Here is a 12,483-nt window from a genome sequence, read left to right on the forward strand (position 1 = left end):
TGTAGGGTTGGAGCACCCAGAGGTGGGAGCATGCAGGGTGGGCTGCCTGGGAGCACTGCCCTCTGTCTAAAGGAGCAGAGCAAAGCAGAGCACACCGTGCCTGCCTTGTCCCTCACCAGGGTCCCCCAGTGCCCTGGGTTCAGACTTGGCTGGATTTGGCCAATTCTTGCTGCTGGGCTGGGCAGGGACACCCTGACCTGTGTGAGCCCCTTGGGCTCAGCACAGTGGGCACTGTTACAGCTGCCAGGTGAAACAGGTCATGAGCAGGGCTGTGCTGCTCACAAACCACCTGAGAGACCACCAGGATGTGCTTTGGGTCTTGGGCTGTGCCCTGGCCCTTCCCAAAGGATATTTTCATCCCTGGGTTTGTGCCAGCTTTTAGGCAGAGGAGCCTTAGGGGATGGGAGAAGGGGAATGTGCACTGCTGCAATCTGGATGGATTTGTAGTGCAGTGCTGAGCTCTCCCTGTCCTTGTTCCTTTACCAGCATTGAGTACTGGTTCAGGTGCATGGACCTGGATGGGGATGGAGTGCTGTCCATGTATGAGCTGGAGTATTTCTACGAGGAGCAGTGCGAGCGCATGGAGGTGATGGGCATAGAGCCCCTGCCCTTCCAGGACCTGCTGTGCCAGATGCTGGACCTCGTTAAGCCAGAGAGGGAAGGTAAGTCCTGCTTGATCAGAGTTCTCCTCCTCTCTGATCAGTGGTGAATTGGGAAGGAGATGTCCCTGCGTGACCAGTCTGTAGGTACAGCCCTGTGTTGGAGTCCCAGAGCTGCAGCCACTGCACAGTCACTGCACAGGGCTGGCTGTGCCATCAGGAGGCTTGAAAGACTAAAACAAGAGACACTGTGGATTAACTTGCTGGAACTGGAGCAACATGTCTTTTGTGTTCCAGCTGTGGGATGTGCTGACAGTCTAAATTATGAAACTAGACTTTCTTTCACATTCTTTCCCATCTCACATGAATGTCAGAGACCTCCATATGTATGTGAGATTTAAGCCTAATAAACACACCCATTTATTGAATAATGTTAAAATCCTTGACTGAGTTGGGAAGAAATTTTGTAATACTGAAGCCTGCTGATGTTAAAGTTAAAACTGAGACTGACAAGGTCCAGTCTAAGTAAGTAAGTCTACTCTTCTAAGTAAGAACTCAGAAGCACAATCATGTGAGTTCTTTTTCTGTAGGAAGAGTAACCCTGCGAGACCTGAAGAGGTGCAGAATGGCTCATGTGTTCTTCAACACCTTCTTCAATTTAGAGAAATACCTGGACAATGAACAGAGGGATCCCTTTGCAGTGCAAAAGGTATAAATCACCTTTATTCCTAAATACAAGCTTTCTCAAACCTGTCCTTGTAGTGCTCCTGGATGTAGGGGAAATCTGACTGAATATAAGAACAATTGTTTCACAAGTAGACCAGTCAAACACTGGGACAGGTTGCCCAGAAAGGTTGTGCAGCTTCTGTTCTTGGAGGTTTTCAAGATGTGATGGACAAAGCCTTGAGCCCCCTGATCTGTCCTCACAGGAAATCCTGATTTGAGCAGAACTGGGACTGGAGCCCTCCTGGGTCCCTTCCCACACGAGTTCTGCTGCTGTTCCATGATGTGGTTGCCATCCCTGCCCCTCTGACACCAGCACTGGCAGTGTAGTGTGAGGGTGAAGGGAGAACGCCCAGAGCCTGCTGAGCTGCCCTGAGTCAGAGGCTGAGAGGGGGCTCAGCCCACAGGGAGGGTTTGGATGTTGCAGATTTTACCTGCTTCTCAGCCTGGCTGCTCTGTCCTTCATCATCCTCTCTTCCCAAGCAAAGAAAATACAGGAGGAGGGTGTAGCTTTGGGATTTGGCAGCTGCTGCTCCCCACGAACTGTGGGATGTTCAAAGACTTGAGTTTTGTCAGCTGTTGGTGAGAAGGCCCTCACTTGTGGCTCCCCCTGCACAGCCAGGGAAGCCAAATGTGACTGCAGCTTATTGAGTATCTCCCAGAAGCCTCTTATCTGCTCAAAGTACAGTGGAGGGGATGCCAAAACCAACTCTGGTTCCCTCACAGCTGTTCCCACATAACCTCCAAGAGAAACTTTGTGGTTCCATGATTCAAGGCTCAAATATATCCCAAGCCAGAACCACCCTGTTTGTTTGTTTGTTTGTTTGTTTAAACTGGATCATCATAAGAGCAGTCAAGTAGGGCTGGGGGATAACTTATTAGCCCCATCTTACAGTAATTGGCAGAGGGCCAAATGTTTATAGGGTTGTTATCCCGTAATCTTCTCTCAAACTTGCCCAAACTTAGCAAACAGTGAGGAGTCCCTCTAAAGTTCAGTTACAAGTAACATTTAATGAAAAGATTTTACCCCCCAGGTTCTTCAGCCACTTCCAAAGTGCACAGACACGGGGCGTGCTGAGCCAGGGCAAAGCAAGTGTGCGGTTATTGCCCTGCTGAGATGAAGCAGATGCAGTTTTTTGGCAGCTCAGGTCTTAGAACTTACAGACTGCAAGATGTATTTTTTCATAGTCCTTTATGTGCTGATGTTCAAATACTCCGAGGTAATTGCAGGTCTCTCAGCTAAGGCCATTTTCCAGTGGCTGTTTCTATCCAGTTGCTTTCTGTTGCTGGAATTGCTGTTGTGCACGTGTGTGAGAGCTGCAGGGAGGTGTGACAGTCCCTGGCTGTGACAGTCCCTGGCTGTGTGATCTCTGCAGGACGTGGACAGTGACGGCCCCGAGCCCTCGGACTGGGACAGGTACGCGGCCGAGGAGTACGAGATCCTGGTGGCTGAGGAGTCCGGGAATGAAGCGCTGCAGGAGGGGTGAGCACGGCCTGGCACTGCCCAGGGACACTGCACCCCCAGCTGGGGGCGGGGAGGAGCATGTGGGTGCCACTTTCAGCAGAGGGAATGGATTAGTGGACTAAAAAGTGGATTTGAATCAGCTCCGCACACCCAAGAAGAGAGCTGGGAGAAAGGACAAAGCCTTTTTCTTTTGGCAACCGTACAAAAAAATCTATCCAGTGACTTTTGCTGGTCTTGGCCATGTGTTGACCATGTCACACTGTCACAGATGAGAAGCTGTAGCTCTGTTACTTTTATTACACCTCCCAGAGACTTTCTTTGGTCAAATAATTTTACTTTCTGCCAAACTTTATGCCTGTTAGTCTGTGCTCTCCATAAGCTGTATTTCAACATTTTCATTCATTGACTAAGTTTGTTGAGACTTTTTCTCTAATACATTTGTTTTCTGCAATACCTACACTCAGTTTTCTGCCTTCTGTAAAATTCTGGACAGACACACCAGCTATCTTTAGTCAGTGAATTTAGGCAGAGCAGTTGCTCCAGAATCTCTCTGTGTGCAAGGGCTTCCTGCAGATATATGGCAACTCAATATAGTCACCTTTTTGATTTGTGTCTGGGTTGGTATCTTGAGAATATTTCTCTGGAAGTCTCCAGGTTTATATAACAAACGTGCAAGGAGTGCTTCCCTCATGTTAATCTTGCACGATTCAGGATTGCATCCCTTGAACAGCACTTGCAGAGCCATGAGAGCACTGAGAAGATTGCATCATTGTCAAAACTTCCCCCCCTGGGAATTGCTTGGGATAACAGTAGCACCTACTAATTAGCCACAGAGATTTGCAGAGCCTTTGAGAGCTGTTTCCCTCCCTGCCTGTGATGTGCATCCAAACAGCAATGGGCTGTTCCCTCATCCCCTCTGAGCTGCCTTTCTGTGGCCTTCACAATGGCACATGAGGGAAGGCAGGATGGACATGGAATTGCTGCATTCCCTGCAGCTGCTCTGCAACACCTGTATCCTCAGCACAGAGAGGGAACAGGAGGCTGCCCTTAAAGCTGTGCAGGACCATGACCCCCCAGACTCCCCAGAGCCAGAGGAAAAGCGGCAGGTGATGTCAGATGCGTGGAGTTTGTCTGAGGCAGCTCTGTGTCTTCCTGTAAAGAGCATGGCAGAACCTTGCTGCTTGCTTTTAAGAGCCCCTGAAAAGCTCTGTAGTCATGGCAGCAGGATTAGATCTCATTTGTGGAGCATAGCAACAGACCACGCAGGGAAAAAGGAAGGGGAAAGGAAAAACAAAGAGCTGGATGCCCAGACAAATTTGCCAGAAACAGCCATTGAGTTTTCACACATCCATTATTGGTGCTGTCCTTTGAGGGTGACAGAAACAGGGAGCGAGGACAAAACCAAGACAATTCATGAGCTCTCTGAGAGAATGGAAGATTTTTGGCTAAGTTTGCTGGCAGAACATGAAATCTGGTCTTTGTCTTATTAATACATTTGAAAACAACCATCATTCAGCACCTGCAGATGATTTGCTGATTGTATCCCATGCTGTGGGATCCCACGTGTGATTAGCCAGGCTGGGGCAGCAGTGGGCATGGCTTTGTTCACTGTAACAGCCTCAGCCAGCTGATGGACATGGAAACCACAGCTGCCCTCATGGAAAGAGATCTTTCTCCATAGGGTGGGAAATATCAGCTGCTGACAGGAAAACATTCCCTTCCTCTGAGCAACAAGGAGCCAGGGTGAAAGGCAGAGCATCCCAGAGGTGGAGAGGGGGACAGAGGCACAGGATCAGAGGGTGCTGGTTTAGGCAGCCCAGCCCATTCTCCCTGTCTCCCTCAAGTCACCTGATGGCTCAGCTGCTCCCTGAACCCTGCAGAGTTAAGGCTGGAAAGGGGGATGAAGGACATCCCTGAACCACCCTGAGCCAAAATGTGAGTTTGCCAGAAGGAAGGGCAAAGAATTCCCTGGGGTAATTTGCCTCCTCTGAGCAAGCTAGAGCTGAATCTTGAGGAATGGGTGTTTAACTGCACGAGCCCATATTTGTTTTTATGGGACTATGGAGTTCTGAAGCTGGCCTGGAAGGACAGGAGGTGACTGTCTTTAGTGCTGATCCTGTGGAAAAGCATCCCATGGATGCCTCTTGGCCATAAAGGTGGAAGGCATTTATTCCAAGATGGGAAAGGCAGGCACTGTTGAGCCTTAAGGAGCAAAATAGTGTAGTGGAAAAGGAACTCACCTGGGAAAGATCAATGGGAAGCCCCTTTTGAAGCAGACATGAGAAGGTTTAGTCCAGGAGCAAAAAGCACGTGGAAAACAATTTATAATGGAGCTCCAAGTGCTGGTGAATGTGTGAATCTGTGGAAGAGGTCATGTTCCATGTGCAGGAGAAGGAGGAACAAAGCTACCAGAAGTCGGTAAAGCTGAAGGAAAAGGAGGTGCAAAAGGAACAACAGTATTCACATGGAAGTACAGAGTTTTCCTTAGCTGCATCATAAACCAAGGAGTGATTAGAGAAGCTGAGGCACCTCCAAACATTCCCAGTCCATTCCTGGGTGGGGGAAGCAGGGCCTGCCCACAGGGACCAGTGAAGCAAAAAGTGGGCAAATTGCATATTTTCTGGCAACCTGGCTTGCATGGTCAGAACAGTCACTGGTGTAGGACCCAGAGCATTGCTTCCCTTCTCCCACTTATGCAGGAATCCAGAAGGTGGCAGAATTACTAAGCAGGTGCTTCCCTTTGGGAAGAGTGGATGAAAATGTTGTCCGGGAAGGTCTCTCTGCTGTGTCCTCTCACCACACACGGATCATCCACCTTCAGCACAGCATCCTCCCCCAGCAGGACACACTGACAGGGTCCAGGGTTGGGTTAGTGAAGGCAGGAACACCACAGGAAGTGGTAGAAAATTCCTTCTTGGCACATCCATGCTGGGGTATTAAAGGAGTTCATCTGTTGCAGCCCAGAGCTGCACTGGAGCTGTTCCTGTGCTGGCCATTGAACACCTGCTCCAGCAATTCCTTCATGAGCAGTGTTGCTTTCAGAACAAAAGGAAGAATTTTGTTTTCTGGGGAGCGCTGAGAAACTAACCTGGAGTGTGCTGAGACTGAAACATCCAAAAACATCCTTTCTCAGGGATGGGAATGGGCTGAGAGCCCCAGAGAGCCCTGGAGTGGTGGCCTGTGTGCAGGGCACAGGACCCAAGAGCCTGAGCTGGGAATTCACAGCAAATCTCCTCAGGCCATGAATGCAAGTCCTGGATAGCAAACCTCAGCCTGAGTGAGAGAGGGACACCCATCGTGGCCACAGTTGTGCTGTGCTGTCAGAACACAGCTGAGCCAGAAGATGCTCTGCACACCAGGTGTTTCTGGGCAGGCCAAGCCTCCTCTGGGGCCTGACTTTATTTCTGCACTGAACTGTTAAGGCTCTGGGAGCCACTGGCAATTGTTGCTGAAACTGGATTCAAATTTTCTCCTGCTGAACACCAGTGAAAATTGGTTCTGGAAGTTCCAAAGGAGGATGGATGGAAGCACAGAGCCCTGGCAGCTCTGAGAGGGACTGCCCACACTGTTCTCAGTGCCTTAGGAACACCTCTTGCATGCTCCTGTCTGTTAGCCACTGAAATAACTCACCTGACATCCAAAACACAGCTTTTAAAGACACATCTTTTGTCTTTGCAGATCATGTGAAGAAGACTATGATACAGATGAAGTCTTATCTCCCCCTGAAACTGGAGACAAGTCAGACAAGCTAGTTCTCTCAGATCTCTCAGCATAGAGAAGTGGAAGACACTTAACCAGTCTCTTTCAAACTGGAGAGCATTCAGTCCCAAGGCACTTGGGGGTTTTCTTAAGTCCAGCATTGGAACAATGTACTTTATTTGTACGCTGTAACTTGAGAACCCTTTTTCTCTCCCTGTGTAATTGCAATAAGGTAATTTCTATAAAAAGGCTTTTTACAATGTGCTCTCGTGCACACTCATTGCCAATGGTGATGGCACCTTGTTTCATTTCTAGATGAATTCTGTTGTGTCCCCAGATGTGCAATAAATGCCAGCATCTAATGGCTGCCTGTGCCAGCTGCATGCAGCACTGACAGTCAGTTCAGCCCTGTGCCACCCTGTCCCCTTGACTTTACACCAGGAGCGACAAAAGAGCTGCCAAATGAACTCCAGTTTACATCTAGGAATCTTTTAAAACACAAGTCACAATCAAGTCCTTTTTGTTCTTCATGTCCTGGAAATGAAGGCAACGTGAAGGGAGAGTGAAGTCCCTCTGTGATTTGAACCACGAGCTCCTCCACGTGGTACTGGACACATTTCCCTGGTGCCCCTGTGGACAGTTCAAGCCCTCCACGATGGCACATTTCCCTGAGAACTGGAGGTACAGTTCACATTTCTACTGGGCATAAGATGATCTGCCTCTGTCCAGTGTTTTGTCTTTGTAGAATTCTGCTTTGTATGGGTGGGGTTTAGTGTATTTACAAAAGAAAAGGACATCTGCTGTTGAGCTGATGTGTTAAAACTGCTGTGCCTGGGGTGCCCCAGTCCCGTCCATTCCCTGTTCTCCTCCTCCCCAGAGCCTTCTGTGACCTGGAGCCTTCTCCCAGAGCCTCAGCTGAGATACTGAAGAGAGAAACCAACCCAATCTTTTAACTAGTAAAGGAGTTAGTCTGTGTCATTGCCAAAAATTTATTTTCTACCCATGAATTAAGCCCCAGAGTCAGGGAGGAAATGCTGTAACTAATGAATTCTTGCTTTAAGTGCAAAAAAATTAAACTGACTTCCCCCCAGAATCCCAACTGGTGTCTCTGCTGACAGCACCCACTGCTGGAGCTGGGTCTCCCAGTCAACTAGTGCCTGTCTTTGGTTCCCAGGGGATCAGAACATCCTCTTACCAGTTCCAGGGATGCACAAACAGGTCTGGCCCTTGCCTTCCCAGCTGGCAGATTTTATTGTAACTGTCAGAGTTGGGCCCCAGTGTTTGGTTGGTGTGTGTGCACTGTGTGTCCTGTTCCCTCCTTGGGGAGCATCCAGCTGTGCCTCCTGTGTGCATCCCTGCCAGGATTCCTGTGTGCATCCCTGCAGAATTCCTGTGTGCATCCCTGCCAGGATTCCTGTGTGCATCCCTGCCAGGATTCCTGTGTGCATCCCTGCAGAATTCCTGTGTGTATCTCTGCCAGGATTCCCAGGATCCCCACTCCCAGAAGGCCCTTCCAGGTAGCAGAGCCCCTGTGTCCCCCCACAGACACTGGCACGAGGGAACACTGATCCCTGTGGTACCTTCAGGAGTTAATCACCAAATCAGTCATGGGCTGATCACTCCAGTGTGGCCTCAGCTTGTCCAGGAGCCTTTGGAGCCCAGCACCTGCCTCCCAGTGTCCAGTGGGATGTGCTGATGCCTCGCTGGGGTCAGGAGCTTCCTCAGGATCCAAATCTGAACAAGAGCCAGTTTTCAGTTGTACTGGGCTTGGAGATCTGTTCCTTTTTCCTGACCAAAGCTGCTGTTTTATCCAGAGGCACATAAACCCCCCAGGATCCTGGGCTTGGGATGTAGAAACTTTTGGATGCCCAGGTTGTTGGCAAAGGCCCTGCAGGGTGACTTGCATTCCATAATGCCAGCTGAGAGCAGGGAGCACTGACCAGAGCAGGAGCAGCCTCTGGGAATGCAGCAAACACACAGTGGGTTTGAATCCATCTCCATCACTGGAACCTGCAGGGGAAAACCCTCCCTGGGGCTCGTTCCACAAAGGCCCAAATGCAGCAGAACCTGGGGAATGACCACAGGATGGAAGTCCCACAGCTGTTGGTTGTACCCAGCTCCATCCACCTTTTACTGGGAAGAACCTGGAGCAGGAATTCAGCCCTTCCCTGACTCCCAGGGCCCAGAGGGGCCTTTCAGTTGGATAACCTTTTAGATCTCTCCAAAGACAAAGATTCCTCAAAGCACAAGAAGAACCTGACCCTGTTCTAGGCCCAAGTGGAACCCCCTGGTCCTGCAGCGTCACCAGCTTTGAGCTCCAGCAGCACTGGGGTGTTCCAGCCTCAGTCACCCACCACTTCAGGCTCTTCCTCCTTCTGCAGAGGGGCTTAAACTCCACCCATCCATCAGCCCAGGCTCCCATCTCCCACCACACCAGCCTGGACTGGTGCCTTTCTTTGGAGAACTCAGTGCCTGGAGCCTGGTAAAACTCCCCAGTTGCCTTCCCAAGCTTTGGCTTCAATAAGTGGACCCAGGAGCTTGTAGCTGCTCTGCTGAGCCCTTTGGCCCCCAAACTCAGGCCCTCTCTTCTACAGACAGAGCTTCACTGCTGCTACAGCAAAGCAGAGTGAATCCAAACCCAATTCCTGCTCCTTAGTAGGTCAACACAAGCTAATCCAGAAAAAAAACCAATTTGCAGCAAATGTTTTGCATTATATATTAGAAAAAGTTACAGAAGTCACTCTTTTTGTGGTGGCAGTGCAAAACCTGCAGGAATTTAAGTTATTTACCCCAGGAGCAGGAATCCATTCCCTGTCACCAATGTACTTGAAAACATAACTCAGCAGGCACAGATGCTTTAGGAAAGAAGGTCTCCTGCACCCTGTTTGGGACTCAGCCCTGTCCACAGCTGCTCTGGATGGAGGATTAAACTCTGCAGGATTTAGGTGAGGTAAATTTGGGAGCTCCCATCCTACTTCTGAGCTTTTCTTTCTGGGATAGTCAAGACAAGGATGCTTGTGCCCACAGCAGCCTCAGGGCTCAGCCAGCTCCTGGAGCCAAGCAACCAAGGAATCCCTGCCCTGAGGGCTTGGAGGAGCCCCCCTGGCTCTGAGTCTGCCTCCTGTCAGTGCCACTTGAGATGCTGCAGCCCTTTAAGGCCAGATCCTGCCATTTTCCTTGCAAACCCGGCTCACACTGAACTCTGTTTTGAACTGGAGCCCTTTTTCCTTAGGAGTGGTCAGAAAAGTGAGTAAATTCAGATTTGCTTGATAAAAATCCCTTTGTGCTTGTTTGTCCTCTCTGGTCTGCTGCTGTCCAGCAAAATTCCATCCTCTGTCCTTACAAACCCCCTGCTTTGGACCGTGTGTCCCCCGTGTGGTGTCTGTGCAGTGCTGAGATCACAGACACGGCTCAGTGTCGCTGCTGCCACGGTCCCACCGGGATTGTTGCTTCCTTCCTCCCACCCCTCAGCGGCACTTGCTGCATCCCAGCTCCGGGAGCAAAGCCCGGGCACTGCCCCAGCTCCTCCCTGCCTGGGAGTGGCACAGACAGGGACAGCAAAGGGATTCCACTGCGCTCCTGAAGGAAGGGTTTAAGGGAGCTCCCTCGAGATGCTCTAACAAGGTACTGGGCTTAAGTTTCTGAAACAAAATAAGCCTGAAAGGCTAAAAAACGGCTCGTGGAAGTGTGGTTTTAACAGTCTGGATTTGGAGTTTCTAGATCAGGGCTATGCAAAAAAACCCTGAACTTCAGTGACCAGCACGAGCTACTGTAAGGAAAACATGAACAGAGCTTCCCCTTCCTGGCTGTGGCACCGGGGCAGGGGCTTGGAAACTGAGCATTTAATGATAATAATGGTTCTCATACTTTGTAAAAGTAGTTTTGGAGACATTTTGTGCTGGCATGGTTTGACCTTTGTATTTTTACTTCGTAATTTCTTCTCTTTTTTTGGCAAATAAAGGACTTTTGAGTTTTAAAAGGAAAACCTGTCCATAGTGGTGGGGCAGAGTTTGACTGTTCACTCCATCTCCAGCTGCTGTCCCAAAATCACCTTCCCTGCTCTGGTGAGTTGACATCAGCACATCTGCCAAAGCCAGCAAAGCCAGAATTCCAGGCTTTCTTCTCACAAACACCGGGACAAGGCAGAGTGACCACTTACCTGCCTCACATCCTCCTCCTCAGCACGGAGCACTGTCCCTGGGATGACTTACCAAGACACCAAGCTCCCTCATTTGAACCTGGCCTGAAAAAAAGGAGACATCCTCTGGATCTTTTGTGAGTGGAATGAAGGAAAACAAAACAAAACAAAGAGGAAAAGGAAAAAAAAAAAGGTGAAAAGAAAAAACCAGGAAAAGCAGTGATGCCTTTTCTAATTTTTATTATATGCTAAAATGCTCAAGCAGAGTGTTGCATCACCAGGGGGGTGCCCGAGTGTGTCTGTGTCACAGTCACCTTTTGGTGAGTTTTTTAGAATATCAAAAGCCCTTCAACTGGAAAAATGAACTTGTTAAGACCAAAGATGTGCCTGTGATGTTCCCAGTACCACCAGGAATAGCATTACCTGCCTTCCAGAACGGATTTCCTCAGCTGTGCTGCACATTTGGGATGATTCTGCTTCTTTGGTTCGTTTCACTTCTCCAAGCCAGTTAGCAATCAAAAGTTGTTTTATAACTATGATTTGTGTAGAATTTAAATCCATAAGAAATGCAGGGGGGAAGTGGTGCTTCTTGCCTGCAGTAAAAAGGTGCTGCTGTGCTGGATGAGGCCAGAATCTGCTCCATTCCCGGGCCACATCTCTGTGAGCTGTTCCTTGAAAGTCTTGGGGTTTCCCTGGAGGAGCAGCTCCTTGCTGTGCCAGAAGTACCTGCCTGGGAGAACAGGCTGCTCCGGTTTTATTTCCCTGTAACTCTGCAGGTTTTTCTGAACACTGGTGTTTGCAGGGGCTGCCTGGGGGGCACTGCTGGCAGGGCAGGCTCTGCCCAGGGAGCAGCTGGTGCTGCCAGCAGGAACATCGGGGACAGATCCCTGTGCCAGGCTCTGCCCCCAGGGGCCACACGAGCCAGAGGGGGAACGGCCCCTGCTGGGAGAGCAGCCAAGGGGCCACTGAGCTTCTCCGTCCCTCCTCCCTCTGGGATTTAATCCCACCCCACTGATTTATCTTGGAATCACTAAGGTTGGAAAAGACCTCCAGGATCCCCAAGTCCAGCCTTTGCCAGAGCACCACTGTGCCCATGGAACAGCATCACCAAGTGCAGCATCCACTCCTTCCTTGGACATTTTGGAACAGGTACCGTGTGTGATGTGTGGGAAGAGCCTCTCCACTCCCAGGAGAAGGAGGAGAACTTCATTTTCTTGGAAGACCATGGTCAGACCTCGCTGGTCACAGCACTAATTTTGTACCACTACCCATGACCATGAACTGCTGCTTTTTCTTTCTGATGCAGCTCTACAAATTACGGGGGTTTTAATAAAGTTTGGAAGTTAATCCCCGTCTCCAAGAGGACTGGGAAGAAAGCTGGAATATCACACACTTGCCTCTATGAAAAGAAATCCCTGAGCAGCTTCCTCTGTGCTAATGCTGAGAACTGTTCCCCAGATCCACAGTCCCTCAGGAGGAACACTGGGAATTCCAGCTGGAGCTCCACTGACCCTTGAACTGCCACCAGTGACTCCCCAGGCCGGGATGGGCAGGGGGCAGGGCCCTGCTCTGGGGGTGTGGGGCCGAGGTCTCCTCTGCTCTTGGACCACAGGGAGGAAGGGCCCCAACCAGGACAGTTTCCAACTGGGACCACTGCAGTTCCTGCCAGCACCGAGCTGAGCCCTCCCACTGCTCAGCTCCTCAGGAACAACTAGCCAGGAGGGCAACGAAACCAAAGCAAGCCAAGCCTAATTTAAACAATTACAGAATTAGTCATCACTGGACTAAGTAGTATTTAGAGCAGTATTCAGACAATAAGTTCAACATATGCCACACTGATGCCCTCAGCAGTTGCAAAA

At 50.0% G+C, this 12,483-nt stretch overlaps 1 protein-coding gene across 3 annotated transcripts in view; it reads left to right on the plus strand.

Annotated features, from left to right (window-relative positions):
- The window catches only part of PPP2R3A (protein phosphatase 2 regulatory subunit B''alpha), a 56,356-nt gene extending 45,885 nt beyond the window's left edge, over positions 1-10,471 (plus strand). For all 3 annotated transcript variants that reach the window (XM_027650392.1, XM_027650393.1, XM_027650394.1), the window contains 4 exons: positions 487-662; positions 1,190-1,308; positions 2,699-2,805; positions 6,466-10,471. In XM_027650392.1, the coding sequence (XP_027506193.1) occupies positions 487-662; positions 1,190-1,308; positions 2,699-2,805; positions 6,466-6,562 (499 nt within the window). In that variant the 3' untranslated portion in view covers positions 6,563-10,471. The remainder of the gene's footprint in view (positions 1-486; positions 663-1,189; positions 1,309-2,698; positions 2,806-6,465) is intronic.
- Positions 10,472-12,483: the final 2,012 nt, after the last annotated feature.

This window comes from Corapipo altera, unplaced genomic scaffold (assembly GCF_003945725.1).
Source record: "Corapipo altera isolate COAL_440 unplaced genomic scaffold, ASM394572v1 54, whole genome shotgun sequence".
Classification (NCBI taxonomy): Eukaryota; Metazoa; Chordata; class Aves; order Passeriformes; family Pipridae; genus Corapipo; species Corapipo altera.